Here is a 22,191-nt window from a genome sequence, read left to right as displayed (position 1 = left end):
CTACTTCTGAGTCACAACCCCAGCCCCCCTTGTGGCTTTTAAGGCATGATTTTTCATGATAATGCTGTAAAGAAAAAGAGCTATTACATTCCTTTTTCCCTTTAATGAACATTTCATTAATTCACTGTTGTAGTGCCAGGCATTGTGGGGCATGTTTCTTCTTGGTGTTCCATTCAGCAAACTTTTTAAAATGTTTCTTGAGAAGGACTCAAAGAAAGCAAAGAATCCATTACTATTTTCTAAGTATATAAATGGTAACAGCAAAACATAGTCATATGAAAACATTTTCAAATTTGACAAGTGAATGTAAAACATTTGTTGAGTACACATTAACACTGCAGTTTTATTCTTGTTAATTATTAAGGTCATTAGTGCAGCAGTGACTCTCTTAGACATCCAAAGAAAATGGAACTTAAAGTTTAAAATATACAAAGACTGGAGAAGTCTCCTTTTGTGATTATGGAACAGTAGTTCCTCCCTGAAGAATATCTAAGTACTAGATATAATGAGAGGAGAGGAGAGAGGGCAAGTAGGTGAGGAAGGAACATGAGCAAAAGGTTCTAGTCACAGGTTCAACTTAATGAATTTTGAATTTACAGTGGTGCCAAAGTGATACACATTTAGTAGAAACTATACTTAAAATTTTGTCTTTTCCTGGGCCAGTTATGTGTGGTACTCTGTCAAGGTGCTGGACAGCAATAGTGAGCCACAGTTCCCAACTAGCCACATGATCACGAGGGTAAATGACCAGTACTCTACAGTGTACTGTGATGCTAAGTTAGCATGTTTGGTAGGTGTGTTAAATGCATTTTCACCTTCATAATATTTTCAATTTACTATGGTTTTATTAGGATATAACCCCTTCCCCTTATTGTAAGTTTAAGAGTATCTGTGTTTAGAAGTCCAGACTCAATGGAATAGAAGATCCTTGAGGACTAGTAAAATGCATGCTTAGATCCCACCAGTGAATTCTTATCTTGCATAGTAAGATTGTTTACCAGGCTGATTACACTGAGTATTTTAGTTGGTTATTTTTTATAGAGGTAACCTAGGATGCCGTTTCCCATTGGTTTAAGTAGAAAGAAAAGAAAAGGAACCAAATCCCCATTACTCCACAATGAAGTGTGTACCAGTGGCTGTAGCCCTTCACCTAGTCCAGCTCCACATATCATTATGATATGAACACAGAGGTTAAGGCACAGAGCAAGAAGTTAGAGGTGTTATACTACACTAATAGTCCACTGAAAGGAAACTCCAGAATGGGAATTAGTTCACTCTTCTCAGTTTTTTTTTTTTTTAATGGAACATCAGATTTGGGATTTATAGGTTTTTAAGGGTAAAAGTGAGAAAATGTGACTCATGAGAACAAAGTGCTTTCAGAAGACTAGTTGGGGTTAAGCAGATTGAAAGAGGATCGAAAACAGTCCTTTTCCAGTACAAATATGACCGATACTTGTCATATATAAAAATGATAGAAAGTAGAATCTATGGCTGGGCTATGGATGACTTGTTTCTGGATGGCCTGCTGGACATTTGTACTCCTAGGCTTACAGGTACATGTAAGATGAGTCCCAGTCAGAGGTAGATTTGAAACCCTGTCTACAGGAGTGCTTCAGCTATGGCTTAGATGGAGCTAGAGGCCTGAGATAGAAGAGTATCTCTAAAGGAAATTGACCTTGTGCCAGATGATTAAGAGAAAAAAGAGATGTAAAAGAGAAATAGGGAACTATCCTATCAGGGCAATCAAAGAATTAGGTAGAGAGCACTCTGCTGTCTTATCTGCCTCTTCCAAACCTAGTCTGTTCTCTGATATTTTCCCTTAATACTCTTGTCTGCTAGTGGCCTTGTGACCCTATCCAGTAATCAGAGCTCCCCAGTGGAGTCTCCCCATTCTGTGACCTAACCCTGAACCCTTGTCCAGCAGCCTTTCGATTTCCTTTGTACTCTGCTTGTTCCTTATGCCCATTTTACTGTCTTTCTACAGGTCACAAGGTAAGCCATCTGTTCTCAATTTATTATCAGTTTTATTCTTAAAGCTCAGGAAGAGCAAGGCAGAATGAGAGACTAGATTTGAAACTATAGAAGCTTTTCTCTATAACATGTTGGAGGGAGAAAATAAGTAGGAATGTTTTACTCTCCTTCTTTTTAGAAGCTGACAGCCCATTTGATGAACCAGAGAAGTATCAGGACAGCAAGGACAATTTTTTGAAGTCAGTTTTGTTCATGTTCAGTAAAATTCTGACTATGGAGAGACTCTACCATTATGATATGAACACAAATCTTAATCTTAAAAGAATAAAATCATATAAAAGTAAAATGTATGAGAAGAGCTTGCAACCTGATTTAGACTTATTTAATTACAATAGAAGATATACTGGAGAAAACTCTTATGAATTCAGTGAATGTAGAAAAATCTTCAAAAAAGAACTTTCATTTCATTAGGCATGAAAAAAAATCCTACAAAAAAAAATCCTTTGAGTGCAACACCTGTGGGAAAGCCTATAGCAGTAAGGCACACCTTGCAACGCATCAGAAAATTCATAATGGAGAGAGACCCTTTGTGTGCAGTAACTGTGGGAATGCTTTTGTACGTAAAGCCCAACTCATGGTCCACTGGAGACTTCACACCGGAGAGAAGCCTTATGAGTGCAGTCAGTGCGGGAAAATGTTTATGTGGAATGTTTTACATTCACTTGTCAAATTTGAAAATGTTTTCAAAATGTTCTTGCATACATTTAAGAACTCTTTTGAATGTAAGGAATGTGGGAAAATCTTCAGGTATAGCTCATCCCTTCATAAACATTCTAGATTTCATACAGGAGAGAAACCATACCGATGTATAGTGTGTGGTAAAGCTTTTGGCAACACATCTGTGCTTGTTACACATCGAAGAATTCATGCAGGAGAGAAACCTTATGGATGTGTTGAATGTGGCAAAGCCTTCATCAAGAAATCTCATCTCCTTAGACACCAAATAACTCATACAGGAAAGAAGCCCTATGAATGTAACAAATGTGGGAAAGCATTTTCCCAGAAGTCAAATCTTATTGTGCATCAGAAAATTCATACATAACATTCACTTTATAAATATGAGGAATACTTAAATATTAGATAAATCTTAGTAAACAGCAGAGAATTCATGGTGAGAAGTCCTGAGTTTGAATGAATGCTAAAGAGTAGGTTCCCATAGAAAGTAATCAGTACTACACGTGCTTTGGCAGTGATAATACTTTTTTTTTTCCAGAACAAAAATCACAAAAAGGATTGAATTGCACATAATAGAGAACAGAGCTTGAAAAATAAAAAGTATCCAGGAATCAATGAAAATTGCATTTACCAATTCTGATTTTTAATTTTTTTTAAAGAGAGAGAGAGAGAGAATTTTTTAATATTTATTTTTCAGTTCTCGGTGGACACAACATCTTTGTTTGTATGTGGTGCTGAGGATCGAACCCGGGCCGCACGCATGCCAGGCGAGCACGCTACCACTTGAGCCACATCTCCAGCCCCTGATTTTTAATTTTTATAACAAATAATATAATTTTGCAAGTGGGAATTTAAGATATATACTTTCACATTAATTTGTTTCCATTACAAATTTTTCTATAACAATGGCACAATGGCACCTGTGGTTCCAGCAATTGGGAGGCTGAGGTGGGAGGACTAGAGAAGGCAACACAGTGAGACCCTATCGCAAAAAGAAGTTTAAAAAAATCGTGATTTTTTTTTCCTTCTAATCCTAATGACATATGCATAATCAATCAACTGGGAAACAGTATTATAATATGTAGTATGAATTTCAGCAATATTTCCATCCATTTACTGGCACTTTTTTTTTTATTCTATTATTGGAAACTGAACCCAGGGCCTTGTAAACACTAGGTAGGCACTCTACCACTGAACTAAATCCTGAGTCATTTAAAAAATTTTTTATTTTGAAGCAATGTCTTTCTCAGTTGCCCAGCCTGGCTTCAAACTTTCAATCCTCTTCCCTTAGCTTCAAGGAGTAGCTGGGATCGCAGGATTGTGCCACTTCACCTGGCATTTGCTGGCACTTTTAATGAGCATGGCAGTGATACTGAATTTCCCTTTGGTTAATTATAGAAGTGAAGACTTCTCATGAAAATGTTTTCCTATTTATGTGAACATCAAAACAAAAAATAACATTTAACATGGTACTAATTAAAGAGAAAAACAGCACTTGTGGTCTGTATTATAGTAAGTTTTCAGTTCAGAAAAGGAAATATTTAAGTATGTAAATAAAACATTTGTACTTCAAATCTCTCTCCTTTTTCATTGGTATATTTTGTAAGCTCAAAGAGCTTTAACTTGGAGTATTATCTATATTTAATTATTTTTAAAATTTTTTAGTTGTAGATGGATACATACTTTTATATATCTATTTTTTCCCAAGCCAAACTGTATCTAGCTTTATGAAAGATAGCTATCATAAACAATCATGGTATTTCAGGTAGGACATGGGCAGAAAATTGTTAACAGTATACAACAACTTTCAAACTCCCTTCTTGGATGGACTCCCCAAATCAGAAAGCTAGCATAAAACCCAATGAAGTCTTCCTTTGATGCTCTGAATAGGGAGAGTTTAGAGAAAGGGTTGACATTTCACATTTAGCATGTTGTTTAATAATTGTTCCATGAACTGGCCCTGACTTTCAGAAAATGAAATGAAAATGGCAAAAATTTGAAGATCCACAATTTAGAAAAGGAACTGCTGCTCTCTATCTCAGTGATGTCACTGGAAAGTCCAGATTGCCCCACACACTGGTAAAACCAATTGTTGGGAGTCGGGTCCCAACAGGTCTGAGTTTAGGGAATTAAGTCTATGCTGATGGCAGAGAGGGAGAGGAGGGCATAAAAGATGACTTTGAGATTTTCCACACCACAAGGCATTTGTGCCAAGGTGGCTATATGTACCAACGTCAGGGAATACTTCCTCATGGGAGCCAAAAGGAAGTCTCTCAAAACTGTCAGGAAAAGGTGTTCTCCCCAACAGCAATCCAGCTTCAGAGACATTCTGCTAGTGACGTATGCTCCTTCCCACCAAAACAACAATGAAGTGTTCTGTGTGCTAACAACATAGCTTTAAAAAAATTTTCTGCATTTTTATAAAACTTGATAAAAAATAGTATTTGAAACTGTACCAGAAGTATATAGTTATAAAAAATGCACACACTTCCTTGGCACCTCCAGCACCTTCAGCTTCTGTGCTTGGTCTGTTTTGGCATCTTCATTTTCTGCAGGGTTATTATCCTTGCCATCATCAGTTTTACTCTTTTTACCTTTGATACCTTCTCTCTCTTCTGTGCAGGATCCTTTTTTAGGCTTGGGCTCTGGCTTTGGAGGAGTAGGTTTAACAGACAACCTTGCAGATCTTCTCTGTGGTTCCTCCTCCACCTTGGCTTTATCTCCTTTAGCATCCTTGTCAGCCTTTCTCTTGAGCACAGTAGTGAAGGCTGCAGGATGCAGGCAGTGGACGCCAGGATACAGTGACATTTTGCTTTGGTTGGTCTGGGGGGTGGGTCATTTCTTGTCTTTTCTTCACACTGCTTCCTTTATTTTATTTATTTTTATGTGTTACTGAAGATCGAACCCAGTTCCTCACACATACTAGGCAAGTGCTCTACCACTGAGCTACAACCCCAGCCACTCATCTAGATTTAATTTTTTAAAATATCTTTATTTTTTGTTTATTTTTTTAGTGTGGTGCTGAGAATTGAACCCAGTGCCTCACATGTGCCAGGCAAATGCTCTACCACTGAGCTACAACTCCAGCCCCCCCAAAATTATTTTTAATAAATTAGGATGTTATAATACTTTGCAATTTGAGGGGTGAGAGTTTTGGGGGTTTTGTTGTTTTCTTAAGGACCTCAATAACAGGTTTATCTCCTAGAGGTGCCAGGAATTTTCCATATGGCCAGCACAGGCATCATTAACCAAACTGAATAGAATATGTTTTTCTGCTTCAGTTTCATGTTGGACTATGGCATTTTTACATTCTACATATTTCCTTCAAAGGATTAAATTAACCCTCATTTAAACTGAAGTTCTTCTTACTCTGTTCTCCATAATATTCCTTGAAAATGTCAAGAAAACTTTTATGCCTTTTATTGAATGATGATAAAAACTCAGCTTCAACCTAAATTCAGAATCAGGCCTTTCCTTTCAAGTTTAAGCTCAATTACACCTCACTGCATTGGTTTTCTTTCATTAACCATTTTTAAAGGTAATATAATGACTATAAATGAATTATAGTGCTTTTTTGATCAAGCACACTAAAAGCTCTAAATTAAATTTTGTCTCTAAGTTATTTTAGAAATATACATGCTAATTTCACTTAGGAAATAATTCTAAGTTTTTGGAACCTTCTTTTTTTGGAATTGTCTTCAGAATCAATTTGTCAACCACACAGGGCAATCAAAGTATTTTTTAAAATACTTTTTCAGTGTTGTTAGACCTTTATTTTATTTATTTATATGTGGTGCTGAGAATCAAATCCAGTGCCTCACAACATGCCAGGCAAGTGTGCTACTGCTGAGCTACAGCCCCAGCCTCTCAATCAGGATATTTATAGTTACAGGAAGGAGTTGCCTTTTCTCAGCTCAATAGTTTTTCCTTATGTCCTACATGAAGCCCACATTTCGTCCTACCTAGTGCTTACTATTCCTGTCCAATCTATTCTATTCTTCTCTATTCAGGTCCCTCATCTGAGAAACTCCATAGACGACAAGAGCAGGGGTAGAGAATCTATTGTTCCCAGCCTGGTGTGAGAAACCTGTGAAAGGTCAGCTGTGTAGGTCAAGATGGCAAGGATCATGCAATGGTCTGTCTGTTCCAGCTCACTGCAAATTAAGAGTCATGGAATTTGTAATAGGGTAATCTGCATTTCATAAATTAGTTTGTCTCCTTTCTCAGGTGGAAAAAGAAATACAGTAGAATAAGTTAAAATGTATTTGCAGTTCTAGGCAAATATAAACTGCTGCCTAAAGCGTTTCTGTCACTAATCTCATTCTCTTAATCTCTACAAGATTTTGTCAAGAAAAAATAAAGACAAAACTCATTAAGGCATAAGTTTAAGACAGAAAAAAATCAAAACTTTATGCTAAGTTCCATCCAATCATCTTGGATTTCCAAAATTCTCTATTTGCCTTTGTTGATGAAACATCCATATTAATCAAGTTCTAGGTTTTTCCCACCTCTAAGAAAATGTTATACCTTGAGATTTTCTTCTTTTACCCTATAGAAAGATTGCTAAAAATATTCTTTTATTTATATGTGGATGCTAGATTGTCATTTTTCCAATAAAACTTTATTTTTTTCTGATTACATGCAAATTTTTAAGAATCAAATACAAAAACTATAATAGAAACAAAAAGTGGAAAGCAGATATCTGAGTTTATGAGTCCTAATGTTCTGGAATAGGATCGAGATAGGGGCTGGCGTTGTGGCTCAGCAGTGAAGTGCTTGCCTAGCGTGTGTGAGGCAGTAGGTTTGATCCTCAGCACCACATAAAAATAAAGGTATTATATCCACTTAAAACTAAAAACAAAAATATATTTTTTTTAAAAAAAAGGATCGAGATAAAGTTTAGGCTTTATAAATAAAAATGTAAAAATTTACATAAAAATAAAATGTGCAACTGCAAGTTTGAAACAAAGCATGAAATCTGACAGTAGGAAAAGTGAAAGTTGCATTTAAAAAGGCAAGGTAAATAGTAAAAATAAAGGCAGAAAAAATAAAAGTATACCAGTTAGTATTATTAACTGCAAATGAGTTAAACTCCCTATGATGAATAAACACTTTTTTATAGGCACTTAAATCTTTTTATAATTATAATATAAATAAGACTCAAAGCATCTTATTTCCAATGGGTTAGAGCTGATCATCAGACACATTGCTACCCTGTGCTACACAACTGCTTTCAAACATATCTGACACTACACAGGCAACAATGGAGTATGTCACTTTCTGAAGGGTACCCTCTTCCTCTGGTCTGAAGTACAATGTGGAGTTTCTGAGATGTAGGAGCAGTGAGGAAAGAAACTTACAGTACCAAAATTGTCTTTTCTGGGGTTGATTTTCTTTCTTTCTTTTTTTGCTTAAGATTATAGAAAATTTCAAACATACAAAAAAGGTAAAGAGGAACGTACAATGAATTCCCATCTATGTACTTCACACCTACTTAATAAAATTGTTTTCTCACGTTTCCAGATGTCTTTGACATTTAGTATTCTAGTACTGGACATATATATATATATATATATATATATATATATATATATATATATATATATATATATTGTTCTGCAGAGAGCTTTCCACTATTGATTTCATTCTTTCCTTGCATATCCTCAAACCTAAAACATGATTTTCAAGAATAAAACCAAAATGTTATTTACATTTAGTTCAAACATGTTCTTAGATCTCCAGAAGCTTATTTTTCTTTATTTGAAGTCTGTGTCTTTGTTTAGTTGTCAAAAACATCTGAAATAGTCATGTGTAATGTTAAGCAGGGTATCCTCCTTCACACCCCCTTCCCTCTATGATATGTTATTTGGGATATTTTTACTTTTATTTTTTCCCTGCTTTTAACTGAAACACTCTAGATGCCACTCTTTCCTTTTTAAAAAAAGTATTTATACTCACAGATTGATTTTTCCAATATGAAAGTTTCATTTTTATATTTATAGAATAACTGCTTATTAAAAGATATGCACAGTTGGACCTCCATATGAAAGGGTTCTACATCCATGGATTCAAACAAAATTCCAGGTCAGAAACAGTCAAGAAAATGGGTTGTGTTTGTATTGAATGTGTAAGATGTTTTTCTTCTCATTATTCCCTAAGTAATACAACACAACTATTTCCAAAGCATTTATATTGTCTTAAGTATTATAAATAACCTAGAAATGATTCAAAGTATACTGGATGATGTGTGTGGGCTATATGCAAATACTATGCCGTTTTATTATAAAAGTGACTTGAGCATTGCTGATTTTGATATCTTCAGGGTCCCTGGGACCAATCCTCCATGGATACTGAGGGGCAACTGTATATAAATTTTTTTTTTAATGAAGAAATTATCATCTGAAATCTTATTTTTCTGAGAAAACCATTACTAATACTTCAGTGACCCTTTATCATTCATCTATTCATACCTCTATATAAAATAAGGTTTTACATAAGCATGTAACACAAGTTATATTTATTAGGAACACACTAAAATACAATCTCTTTATTTTGCTTTACTCACCTTTTCCTTCCCCCTTAATTATTATCCCACACACAGCCATTTTGTCTATACTCTTCCGTAAGTAGGGAGGGTTTGGGATGATGTTTTAGAAAAGAATTTTATTAGATATACTTCTCTGCTACAAGCCTGGCTTTCTCCCAGAAAGAACAAACCTTTGTGTTTGATGACTGCAAAAGTTGGGGGCCAGGATGCCCAGAAGGTCCTTGCAACACATTTCCTCAGGGACTAAATGTTTCCCGGGGCTCTCTGCTGCTGTCTGCCTCACTCTCTTACTCTTGGGGCAGCTGCTGTGCTAGAAATCTCCTTCTGGGTTTAGGGCTAGGTTTCTTTCTTCTTCCTCTTTTTTTTTTTTTTTTTTTAAGAGAGAGAGAGAGAGAATTTTTAAATATTTATTTTTTAGTCTCGGCGTACACAACATCTTTGTTTGTATGTGGTGCTGAGGATCGAACCCGGGGCCGCACGCATGCCAGGCAAGCACGCTACCACTTGAGCCACATCCCCAGACCTCTTCTTCCTTTTTTAATACCTTTATTTTATTTATTTTTATTTGGATCCAAGTTGTAAACTTTGTTTAGTCATTTAAAGAAAATCTGCTTATGGCACAATTTGCCTCACATCCATTCCAAGTTGTAAACTTTGTTTAGCCACTTAAAGAAAATTTGCTTATTTGGTGCTGAGGATCGAACCCAGTACCTCATACTTGCTAGGCAATTTCTTCTACTGACCTACACCCCAGCCCCCAAGGCTGGTTTTCTTAAACTCTATGTGTGGCCCTTAGGCAGCTGCTGAATCCCTTCAATTTACCCTTCCCAGAACTTTATTGGAAAACTTTGTTTAGGAAGAAAAGAGCAGTGGGCAAGATGGGCATGCCTATAATCCCAGCAAATTGGGAGGCTGAGGCAGGAGGATCTGTAGTTCAAAGCCAGTCTCAGCAAGTTAATGAGGCAAGCAACTTAGAACCGGTCTCAAAATATAAGAAAAAAGGATGGGGATGTGGCTCAGTGGTTGAGTGCCCAAAAAAAGAAAAAAATGAAGACGAGGAGGAGCGGGGGAGGAGAAAAGAACAGAATGCAAGGAACATTGATGTATGAATTGTAAATACACATTGAATGCCAGTGATTTAAATAATAAATTAATTTGGGAGAAGGCTGGAAATTACATGAATATACTAGATAGTAACTTTGAAAAAGTGGGATAAATCAGGGTTAATCCTGGGAAAGGATGGAGACGTTAATTTTATACTGTGTTAAGAATGTGTGCTAAAAGTTGGTGGCTAATCACTGAAAGAAATAGATCATCACAAATCACTAGAGTGAAAGAAAGGGAATAAAGAAAATGTAAATACAATGGAAAACAGAAAAGGAAAACTAATGCCACAAAAAGGCATGGTAAATAGAAAACAAATAAAATGGCAGGATCATGCCAATGTACACATTACTAGCTACAATAAACGTAAGAATAATCATAATATTTCTCATTTGATCTTGTGTTTTTTTAAAAAAAAAATAAATCTGCCAGAAGCATTTTCAAACTGTCATTGCAAAGGTAGATAACAAGTGCTCTGCCCGAATCAAAAGATCTTCTGGTGATGCCCATCCTCAACCTCCCTCCCATCCAGACAGTTTTCTACTTCCATGAGAAAGTTGGTTGGCAGAGCAGGATGATGGCTTAGGATGATGGCTTAGGATAGGGAGGCCAGTTTGGTTCAGACAAATAAATCCTGGAAATGGAGGGGTTGTCTGGCCCCAAGTTATCTTTGGCTCTTCTTACAATGCAGGCACTTGAGAAACTCAGCTGTTGATTCTAGTTTCCAACCTGTGCTGAAAGACAAGTCCAGTTAAATACATCATACCCTGCACATAGATGTATCAAAATTTAATCTATTCTTTTTAAAAAATTTGTTCTTTTTAGGTATACATGACAGTAGAGTGCATTTTGACATATTATACATGCATGGAGTATAACTACTCATTCTTGTGGTTGTTCATGATGTGGAGTTACACTGGTCATGTATTCATATGAACACAGGAAAGTTATGTCTGATTCACTCTACTGTCTTTCCTATTCCCATCCTCTTTTTTTTATTCCCCTTTGTTCAATCCAATGAACTTCTATTCTTCTCTCCCTCCTCCTTATTGTGTGTTAGCTTCTGCATATCAGAGAGAACATTTGCCCTTTGGTTATTTCAGACTGGCTTATTTCACTTAGCATGATAGTCTCCAGGTCCATCCATTTGCTGGCAAATATCATAATCATTTTTCTTTATGGCTGAATAATATTCCATTGCAAATATAAGTCACATTTTCTTTTCCCATTTATCTGTTGAAGGGCACCTAGGTTGGTTCCATAGCTTAGCTGTTGTACTTTTTATGAGTTTATATTTTGACATTTTGGGTTTGGCTAAAATACTTATTTCTTTTTTTTAATCTGATTGCCCTTGGAGGGAAATCATTAGTTTAGGTTTAAGATTCTTAATTCATCTCATCCTCCATCTTCCAGCAAGGAGGCAAGCTCTGAATAGGGGCCTAGAAGAAATCCCTCCTGAAAACATTTGCTGAGCCTGTGGCACATGGTGGAAAGTCATGCCCTTGAGTCTTTCTTGGCAAAGGTTTTTAGATTGCTTCCTTCATTGTCCTGACAAGAGGCATCAGTCAATGTGGATACGCACGACTCTAAACTTACTTAACAGCCAGCAGAGCACTTATTAACTAGCCAAGCAGAATGACGCCAGCTAGCACTCTGTACCTGTGCTCCTTCCCTGAAAGGCAGCACAGTGAGAATGCCAGGGCTAGCCCACTGGCTACCTACAAGAGGGTAAGTGGGCAAACAGTATATATTTTTACATGAAACTGACCCCAAAGTCTTGAGGACAAGAACAGAATAGGGGAATGAGATTCTGTACTGACCTAAATTAGAGTACATTATGTGTCAAAATACAGAAATGAAAAATGACATCCCTGTCCTCAAGGTTCTCACTGTGGCAGAGGAGATACAAGGCCACTATTAACACCTGATGTGTTGCAGCTGTCAGACAGGAAAGGCATACGTGCTGTAGGGCACTAACGAAGAGAGCAAGTGGACTGCTGGGGCTGTGTGGGCCACAGACATCAGGAGCTCTACTGTGCAGCTACGGTGTTCTACGTTCAGTGGGGCCAGTCCAACTCCTTATCTGATAACTCCTCCACTTCGGTATGGCATGGTTGTCTGACTTTTGCTTAAAAATCCCTGCTTCTATAGTGCTCCCTCAAGGAGGAGGATCATCAGGTGGGTATAGAATAGTTTGCTTAAGAAGCTGGAAAAACCTCACAGATCTCCAAAACCTCAGTGCACTCAGTCTGGGCTAATAGCAAGCATTAGGACACACGGAAGGCTGCATGCAGGTTCAAGTCCCACCCCAAAAAAATGGCAGGCAGGGGTTCTTCCCAGGCCACAGACCTTACACACACCTGCCTGCCTTCAGACTCAGGTGAAAAGTGGTCTTATGATCTGGGTTGGTTCCTTTAGCTCTTCATATGTGTAATGGGAATAATCACCTCCTTAGGGTGTTGCAAAGACTGTATTATCATCCACATCCAGCACAGAAGACTAACTGTTTGGTCACTCAGGGGAAATTCTCAAGGCATTAGAAATAAACACAGACACACAATTTAAACCAAGCTCCGGGACGGCTCCTCGGCCCTCAGCCTCAAGCTCTCCAATGGGAGAACGAGAACTACACGAGAGGCTGGCAAGAGAGAGCAATCACACTTTGGAGTGGACTTTTATTAGGGGACTCAAATTCTTGGGAAATCTCGTCCAATGAAGGTCAAGGGGGGGCAGGGTTGCAAGGACAGGTGAGGTGATTGGATCCCAGGGGATGTGGAGAAACATGCCCCTACACGAAGACACAGTCACTGGAACCCTAGAAGACCAGGGCTGTCTGGCAGTGTGACCGTGACCGTGACCACTGCAGGATGCCACACTGCTCAGCAGGGGAGTGGACTCAGTCACTTGCGAGATTGGTCTCCCACACTGCATGAGGTGACTAACACATGGAAAGACTCTAACATAGGCCTCAGCACCCATTAGCTGCCATAATTATATTTTCTTAGGGTTCCTAAAATTAGCAATAAAAGGAAAGTTAACAATAAAAGGAAAAATTAACAATAAAAGGAACAAAGATGCCAAGATGCTTAATTCAGTCTTTCCTTGGGACTCTGGAGACAGTGTAGCATTGTCTTCTCTCCTTTGATGTAGCAGAGAGATCATTCCACTCTTATTCTCTTTCCCAGAAAGTAACCTGTTTTCTTGATCCTTGAAAATTAAGAAATTTCATCCAGATACATGGAGATGTTACTTCATTTTTTTTTTTTTTTGTACATTCATGGTGCTGGGCTAATACTTTCTTTTCTTTTTTAAAAATATTTATTTTTAGTTATATGTGGACACAATATCTTTATTTTATTTTTATGTGGTGCTGAGGATTGAACCAGTATCTCATGCATGGTAGGTGAGCGCTCTACCGCTGAGCCACAACCCCAGCCCTGGGCTAATACTTTCAATCTAAAGAATCAAATTCTCTTCCAGATTAAGTACATTTTCATGATTTCTTCTTTACTACTCTGTTCTTCAGGATACTTTACATGTATGTAAATTCTTCTAGATTTGTTCTTCATGATTTAATGTTTTTTCATAATTTCACTCTTCAAATCCCTTTCCTGAAGTCCTGGTGGGCTTCTTCAGGTTGATCTGTAGTGACCGATGTGATTTTCTGTGTTCTCCAGTCTGACACGCTGTTGCCTGTAGCCTCCATGCAGACTTTTAATTTGACAGTCGTATTTTTCACTTCAGTCATCACTTTCTCATGCTCTGAGCTTTCCCTCTCCTCACAGGGAAGAACCTCTAGGATTGTGCCTATGATGGTAAGGGCTTCTGCCGGAGCACAGCTCTCCACTGTCATCAACGAATCCACGCTTGGAGAGAAGCTGTACCCACAGTGTGCCAGGTGTGGCAGGGCTTCTGTCAGAACACAGAACTCTGTGTGTGTTCAAGAGCCTACACGAGGGAGGCTGTTTGAAGTGGAACTCCTGAAACACAGACCTTCATGCTCTTTGAGTGAAGCCATTGGTTGGAGGAGAGTGGCAAGGACTTCAGCAGAGCTCTCACCCTAACAGTCTCATGGAAGAAACTGAAGAGGGCCTGTGACGTGACAGTGTGGAAAGGCTTTCAGCCAGAGCACAGATCCCTGAGTTTATCAAAGACTTTACCCAAGAAAAACACTTACAAACCCTGCTTGAGATGAAATCTTCAGTTATACAAGAATCTTCTTGTCCATGAGAGTCCACACAGGTGGAAGGACTGAGAAGTAAGTTCAAGTCTTCACAACGACCCACTTCCACACAGGAGGAAAACCCACAAGTAGGGAGACTGTGGTAAGAACATGGAGCACGTAGTGTCCAGAAAGTCTGTGTCTCCCACAAACCTGTGCATTCCACAAGAATGAAGCTATGTGTGCTTTTCTCACCTGCATCCCCAGCTCCTAACAGTGACTGGCACAGAGTAGCCACTTCTCATTGCTCAATGAGAACCCATGAGTGAGAAAACCCCTGTTCATGTGGTATGTGTGGCAAGGGCTTCAGAGTCCATGATGAAATCTTCTCAAAATATCTGTTATATAATAAAGATTCCATCTGATCACGGATTTCATCATGAGTTTGTCCCTGCAGGACAGAAGTTCTGTTAACCTGAAGAATTGAGCAATGACCTTAATCAAAGATATATATTCAAATTATTGATCAGTGTTATAACTTTAAAATACCTCATCTTCAATATCAGGTAATCCACAATCCTCCAAACTGTGTAAATTATAAAATGTCAGTCAAAACTCCTAAGTTAGAAAGTATAACTAATTACCATCAAAGAAAAGATCCTGTGAATAACCTAAGTGAATTTATGTGTCTGTACTGACCACGTTGACATAATTTGAGTCAACCAGGTGTGACTATTTTGTTTTACATTGCATCCTAAAAGACAAGTCAGACTCATCAAACAGGTTATCCAGGACCAGTGACTAACAAAGTCTTCCTTCTGGAAAGGGCCTAGCAAAGGGGCCCTTTCAGGCTAAAAGCCTACTGACCCTAATCTGGTGTCTTTATGTGCATTATGTCACCAGGCAACTTCACCAAATAAGGCATCTTTAGGATAAATGTCTACAGAAGAATTAGTTAGAGAAAGAGTCTAAGGTGGGGTCTAAGGAAGGAGATTAGACAAGAGGAAAGCAAATCGAAAGGAAAGGGAAAGGGAGAAGAATCAGCTTCTGAGAGCTGAGTGGCAGGGCAGGGAGAAGAAAGCTTAGAGGCTTCTTCAAATGTATAGGCCCCCACAGGGCTGCCCTTGGAGGTCTGTGATGATGTTATGGTTTGTATGTGAGGTGTCCCCCAAGAACTCACGCATGAGACAAAGCAAGAAGGTTTAGGGGAGAAATGATTGGGTTATGAGAGCCTTAACGCAAAAGTGAATTGATCACCTGGTAGGATTAATTGAGTGGTAATTGAAGGCAGGTGGGATGTGGCTAGAGGAGGTGGAGCATTGGGGGCATGGCTTTGGAGTATATATTTGTATCGGGTGAGTGGAGTCTCTCTCTGCTTCCTGATTATCATATGAGCTACTTCCCTCTACTACATTCTCCTTACTCTATGATGTTCTGCCTCATCTGGAATACCAAGGGATGGAACTGGCTTTCTATGGATTGTGACCTCTGAAACTGTGAGTCCTCAAACTTTTCCTCCTCCTCAATTGTGCTGGCCAGATCTTTTAATCACAGCAGCAAAAAGGCTGACTAAAACAGATGGATAGAGAAGGACTCCACTGACATCAGGGCCAAGTGGCACCAGAAATAGAGGAGCTGCTGTGAGGGCCTGGGAAGGCAGCTCATGCTCCAGTGTTTCCCAAGTGGCCCTAATCAAGGGGGACTGTTGTCCCTTGAGTGGGACATAAAGGTATGAAGACAATAATATGGCTGGCCCACTTCAGGTGGCATAAAAATCAGGGATCAGAGCCTGGGGACCCAGTGCTGAAGAGGGAAAACCTCGGATAGTGGAGTAATGGGTAACATTCGGAAGGAATCAGTGATGGAGTCTCATCACTAAGTCTGTGAAGAGAGAAAGCATCAACATTTTCACATCTTTCACCTAAAAGCAGGCATCCCCTCTGAGCTGTCATTTCTGGGGAATGGACACCTGTTTTTTAAAAAATGCAGTGGGCTCTTTAGGAGGACTGTGCCAGTTGAGCTGTCCAGGGATGTTTGGGCCAAGTTGGGAAAGAGGGTTGGTGTCTGCAGGGTGGCACTCAGGTGCTGTGGAATGGACATCAGTAAGGTTCTCTCGACTCTGAGGATTTCTACTCTGCTCTCTTCTTTCTCCATCTTTCTTTGTCTTTGATTCTCTCCATTTTTAGATTAAAAAAATAATTATTTTGATAGCATAAAACATTTTAGACACACAGAAAAAATTAGGAAATACAATAGACAACCCTTTCCTCGCTATTGAGATTGTTAAAAAATTTTTGCCATATGAAGCCGGGCACAGTGGTGCATGCCTTAATCCCAGCGGCTTGGGAGGCTGAGACAGGACAGATCTAGAGTTCAAAGCCAGGACTGGGGTTGTGGCTTAGTGACAGAGTACTTGCCTTGCACATGTGAGGAACTGGGTTTGATCCTTAGAACCACATAAAAATAAACAAAGATATTGTGTTCATCTATAACTAAAAAATTTAAAAATATATATTTTTCAAAAAGAGTCCAAAGCCAGCCTCAACAAAAGCAAGGCACTAAGCAACTCAGTGAGACCCTGTCTTTAAATAAAATTAAAAATAGGGCTGGGGATGTGGCTTAGTGGTCGAGTGCCCCTGAGTTCAATCCCTGGTAACTCCCCCCAATTTTTTTTTGCCATGTGAATTTCAAATCTTTGTTGTTGTCAAGGAATAAAACAACAGATGCTGCTAAAGCCTCATGGCCTGTTTCTTCCGCTAGCTCTGCTGGGAGGCAGCCACATTTCCTGAATTGCTGTGTATTGTCCTGTGGGTTTTGTATTTTGATTTTGTGGATGTCCTAGTATTAAAAATGTTTATATCACTTATATTGCATTATGATTACCATTTCCTTTTTTCACTGAATATCACATTATTAGATTTTTAAAATATATATATGTATGGGTATATACATATATACACATATATATACACATATATAGATAGATAGATATAGATATAGATATTTAGTTGTAGTTGAACACAATACGTTTATTTTATTTATTTGTTTTTATGTGGTGCTAATGATCGAACCCAGGGCCTCGCATGTGGTAGGTGAGCGCTCTATTGTTGAGCCACAACCTCAGCCCACATTATTAGATTTTTAGTGCTGATGCTTTAGAATTAATTTATTGATTTTAACTTCTGTCATAGAGATTTTTAACAGATTCTTATAAACTTGTGATAATGACACATTTTTTACTATTACAGCTCTGTAGAAATTGTTGTGGCTATTTAAAGCCCTTTTATTCTTTCAGACAAACTATAGGATCAGCTTGTCAAATTCCTTAAATGAAATCTGTTGAATTAGGTGAGGGGATTCCTTTTCTCTCCTTTCTTTTCTTCTATTGGATTGTGTTTTCTTTATTCTCCATTTCCTCTACAGAATTAGTAGTCAATTTTCTCTTTTTGATTTATGTTAACATACATAAATTTATTTATTTACATAATTTAACAAAGACCATAGGGGCTGGAGTCGTAGTTCAGTGGTTGAATGCTTTCCTCGAATTTGTGAGGCACTAGGTTCAATCCTCAGCAACATGTAAAATAAATAAATTAATTAATTAAAGATGTTGTGTCTATCTACAACTAAAAAAAATTTTAAAAAGACTATAATTTAACTAAGACTTTAACATATACAATTTAACAAAGACTCTAGTTTTCTTTCTCCCATGTTCTATGTTATGGGTTTAATTTTGTCACATTTTTAATGTGGTCCCAAATTTGTCATTATTATTAATGTTGTAAATAGCCAGTGCAAGTTTGGATTAATCTACACATTTGACAGTTTCTTACTACCAGTTTTTACATTTCCTTTTTCCTTCTGAGTTTAATGTCTTTGGCCTCCTGGAGCAGAGACAGCTTATATAGTGGTAAAAGCACCAATTCTGCAGCCAGATGGCCTTGGTGTGATATCTAGCTCTGTCACCCTCTGTGTGCCCTTGAGCAGATCAGTTCATTTCTTTGTGTCTTGGTTTCTCCATTTGTGAAAGAGGGACAATCATGTAATTACTTCATTAGGTTATTATGGATCAAAAAAAATCAATCAAACAAACAAACAAAAACAAAACAAAACCCGAAACAAACAACAACAAAAAAAGGATCAAATGAATAAATATATATAAAATAGGGCCTGGTACACAGTAAGCCTTATAAAAGTATTTTGCGTATAAATAAAATAAATATCCCGACTGGGGTTGTGGCTCAGTCGCAGAGCACTTGTCTTGTACATGTGAGGCACTGGGTTCGAGCCTCAGCACCACATGAAAATAAATAATAAACAAAATAAAGATATCGTGTCCATGTATAACTAAAAAAAATTTTTTTAATTTTTTCTAAACACTTAGAAATTTTTCAACAAGTCTGAGAGTAATAAATTCTTTGTTTCTGTATTTCTTTTCTTTTTTCTTTTTTCTTTTCTTTTTTTTTTTTTTTTTTTGTACTGGGGATTGAACTTGGGGCCCTGGACCACTGAGCCACATCCCTGGATCTAATTTTTATTTTATTTAGAGACAGGGTGTCACTGAGTTGTTTAGCATCTCACCATTGCGAAGGCTGGCTTTGAACTCACAATCCTCCTGCCTCTGTCTCCTGAGCTGCTGGGATTACAGTTACAGGCATGCACTACTGCATGAGGCTTGTGTCTCTCCTTTACTCTTGTATTATAACTGGGTATAGAATTCTAAATTCAGATTTATTTTTCCTCAGTGATTCCTTAGCCTCTAAATTCTGCTTTTGAAAAATCTAGGGGTTGGGGTATAGTTCAGTGATAAAAAGCATGCTTAACAAGTGAGGGGGCCCTGGTTTTAATGTACAGCACCAAAAAAATGAAAAAGAGTCTGTTATTAGCCCTATTAATAGTCTGTCTTTTCTATATGACCAGTTTTAAGATTATCCCTTACAAAAACAAAGAAAAAAAAAAGATTATTCTCTTATCTTTATTTTGCAAAACCCTCAAAAGCAGAAAAGTGTCCTGCCATGTATCTATGAGTTTGTTTATGTTATTCCTAATTAGGACATTGTGCTTCTTTCTAGATGTTATTTTTATTTTAATTTTTAGATCTTTATTATAACTTACTACTTCTTTTATATTTGTCATAATTTCCTGTCTCCTTGAGTTGCGTGTTTAGAGCTTATTATTTTAGTCTCTCTTGTTTTCTTATAAATATGTTTCAGTGAGTTACATTTCCTCTGAGTGCTTTGCCAGCATCCTTTCCAGAATACAGCTTGGAAAAAGTATCCAAAGCCTTCAAAATATTTATGCCGACTGACTCAGAAATTTCTTAGCTAAGAATCTCTGTTAAGCAATAATCAGATGCAATGTAAAAAAGGAATACATTAGCATGTTACTTGTACTATTATTATTGTTTTTTGTGGTACTGAGGATTGAACTCAGGGGTGCTTTATTGCTCAAGTATATCCTCAGCCATTTTTAATTTATTTTGAGACAGGATCTTGCTAAGTTGCCAAGTCTGGCCTCAGACTTGTGATCTTCCTGCCTCATCCTCCAGAGTAACTGGCACTATAGGTCTGCACCTTGGCATCTGGCTTTATTTTCCAATTTTTAATGGTACCCATTCTAATGGGAGTGAGTTACTATCTCATTGTAGGTTTGTTTTTTTAGTACTGGGGATTGAACTCAAGGGCACTAAACCACTGAACCACATCCCTAGGCCTTTTTTGAATTTTAGAGACAGGGTCTCACTGAGTTGCTTAGGGCCTCGCTAAATTGCAGAGGCTGGCTCTAAACTCAACGATCCTCCTGTCTCAGCCTTTCAAGCTGCTGGGATTATAGGCATGCACCACCACACCCCGAACATTATAGTTTTGATTTGCATATTCCTAAATATTAGTGATGTTGAGCACATTTTTATCTGCTTATTAGTCACTTATATAACTTCTTCAGAGAAGCTCCTATTTAAATATTTTGCCCATTTTTAAATTAGATTATTGTTATTGTGGGGTTTTAGGAGTTCCCTATATAATGTGGATATTAATCCCTTATCAGATATATGACTTGCAAATATATTATTTTATCCCATGGGTTGCCTTTTTATTGATAGTGCCTTTTTTTTAAAAAAAAAGTATTTTTTAAATATTGTTTAGTTGTCCATGGATCTTTATTTTATTTATTTGTATGTGGTGCTGAGAATCGAACCCAGTGCCTCACACATGCTAGCTCTACCACTGAGCCACAATCCTAGCTCCTATTGATAGTAGTGCCTTTTGATGCACAAAAATTTTTACATGAACTCCAATTTATTTTTTTAAAATATAAAGTCAAATCCTGTTTTTCTTCTTTTTTTGTAATTTTTAAAATTTGTTTTAATTAGCTATACATGACAATGGAATGCACTCTGACATATCATACATAAATGGAGTATATTTCTCATTCTTCTGGTTGTACATGATGTAGAATCACACTAGTCATGTAGTCATATATGTACATTGTCGGGAGCCACTCTGGACAGGAGCTGTGTGTGTTGGGAACCAGCCATGGGCTGTGAGTGTGAGCATTTTGATTGCACAAAGCAGACTGGACTGATGGTGCTGCTGTGTCTGGGCTGTGAGCATTGTGTCCCTTTGGCTTGCTCTGCCTTTGATCCCCACACAGCACATGAGATGGGCGTGGCCTTCCAAGATGTCAGTCAACCTGCTGACCTGCTAGACACCATGAAGCTAGATTCAACCCCCTGAAACCTGACCCCTGGCCTCATTTGGATGGCTTCTCCCCAATAAAACCAGGTTCTAGGCATGTTCTCTCTCTTTTCTTGCCTGCCTTGCCTCCGTTGTGGGAGCTGGCTCAGAGGGGCCATCACAGAACCCAAGGAAAAAGGTATTTCTCTGTCTGTGTGTCATTATTTCGGATCAACCCAGTTCTCCTAGAGTGACCCTGACTGTTTATTCCTGTGTCGTGTCAGTACATAGGGCAATAATGTCAGGTTCATTCTGTTATGTTTCCTACCCTCTAAACTTCCCCTCCCTTCACTCCCCTCTACCTATCTAATCCAAAGTAACTCTATTCTTCCCTAGTGCCACCCCATTTCGCTCCATTGTGAATTAGCATCTGCATAACAGAGAAAACATTCGGCCTTTGGTTTTTTTGGGATTGGCTTATTTCACTTAGTTTGGTATTCTCCAGCTTCATCCATTTATTGGCAAATGCCATAATATCATTTTATGTAAGGCTAAGTAATATTTCATTATACACACATACACACCACATTTTCTTTTTAAAAATATTTTAAAATTGTCAATGGATCTTTTATTTTATTTATTCATTTATATGTGGTAGTGAGGATTGAACCCAGGGTCACACATGCCAGGCAAGTACTCTATCGCTGAGCCACAACTCCAGCCCTATACCACATTTTCTTTATCCATTCATCTGTTGAAGGACACTTAGGTTGGTTCCATACTTTAGCTACTGTGAGTTGAGCAGCTAAAAACATAGCTGTGGCTGTGTCACTGTAGTATGCTGATTTTAAATCCTTTTGGTATAAACCAAGGACTGATTTATAGATAGTTATATCTATTGCCAGAAACTCCCTAAAATACCCCTCATAATGAATTTGGAAATTCAGTTAAGCCTCCATTGCTCTCACTTGCCACTGAGTCATCTTCAGTGTTGTTTC

At 37.9% G+C, this 22,191-nt stretch overlaps 1 protein-coding gene, 1 long non-coding RNA gene and 1 pseudogene across 3 annotated transcripts in view; 2 read left to right on the top strand and 1 right to left on the bottom strand.

Moving 5' to 3' along the window:
• Positions 1-22,191, top strand: part of LOC143403062 (uncharacterized) — a 35,831-nt gene that overhangs the window by 5,777 nt on the left and 7,863 nt on the right. The window contains exon 3 of one of the 2 annotated variants that reach the window (XR_013091811.1): positions 14,143-14,868. The exons of the other annotated variant lie outside the window; for it this stretch is intronic. This is a non-coding gene — a long non-coding RNA (uncharacterized LOC143403062). Of the gene's footprint in view, positions 1-14,142; positions 14,869-22,191 lie in introns of those variants that run through there. 2 annotated transcript variants of the gene reach the window in all.
• Znf684 (zinc finger protein 684) lies at positions 1,499-3,073 on the top strand. Its single transcript, XM_076861508.1, is given in 3 exon segments — positions 1,499-1,553; positions 2,150-2,427; positions 2,429-3,073. Coding segments are annotated over 3 exon segments (978 nt in total).
• LOC143403447 (non-histone chromosomal protein HMG-17 pseudogene) lies at positions 3,604-5,514 on the bottom strand (annotated as a pseudogene).

Source organism: Callospermophilus lateralis, chromosome 7 (genome assembly GCF_048772815.1).
Source record: "Callospermophilus lateralis isolate mCalLat2 chromosome 7, mCalLat2.hap1, whole genome shotgun sequence".
In the NCBI taxonomy this organism is placed as follows: Eukaryota; Metazoa; Chordata; class Mammalia; order Rodentia; family Sciuridae; genus Callospermophilus; species Callospermophilus lateralis.
Note: the sequence above shows the minus strand (reverse complement) of the source record. Positions and strands in the feature narration are given on the sequence as shown.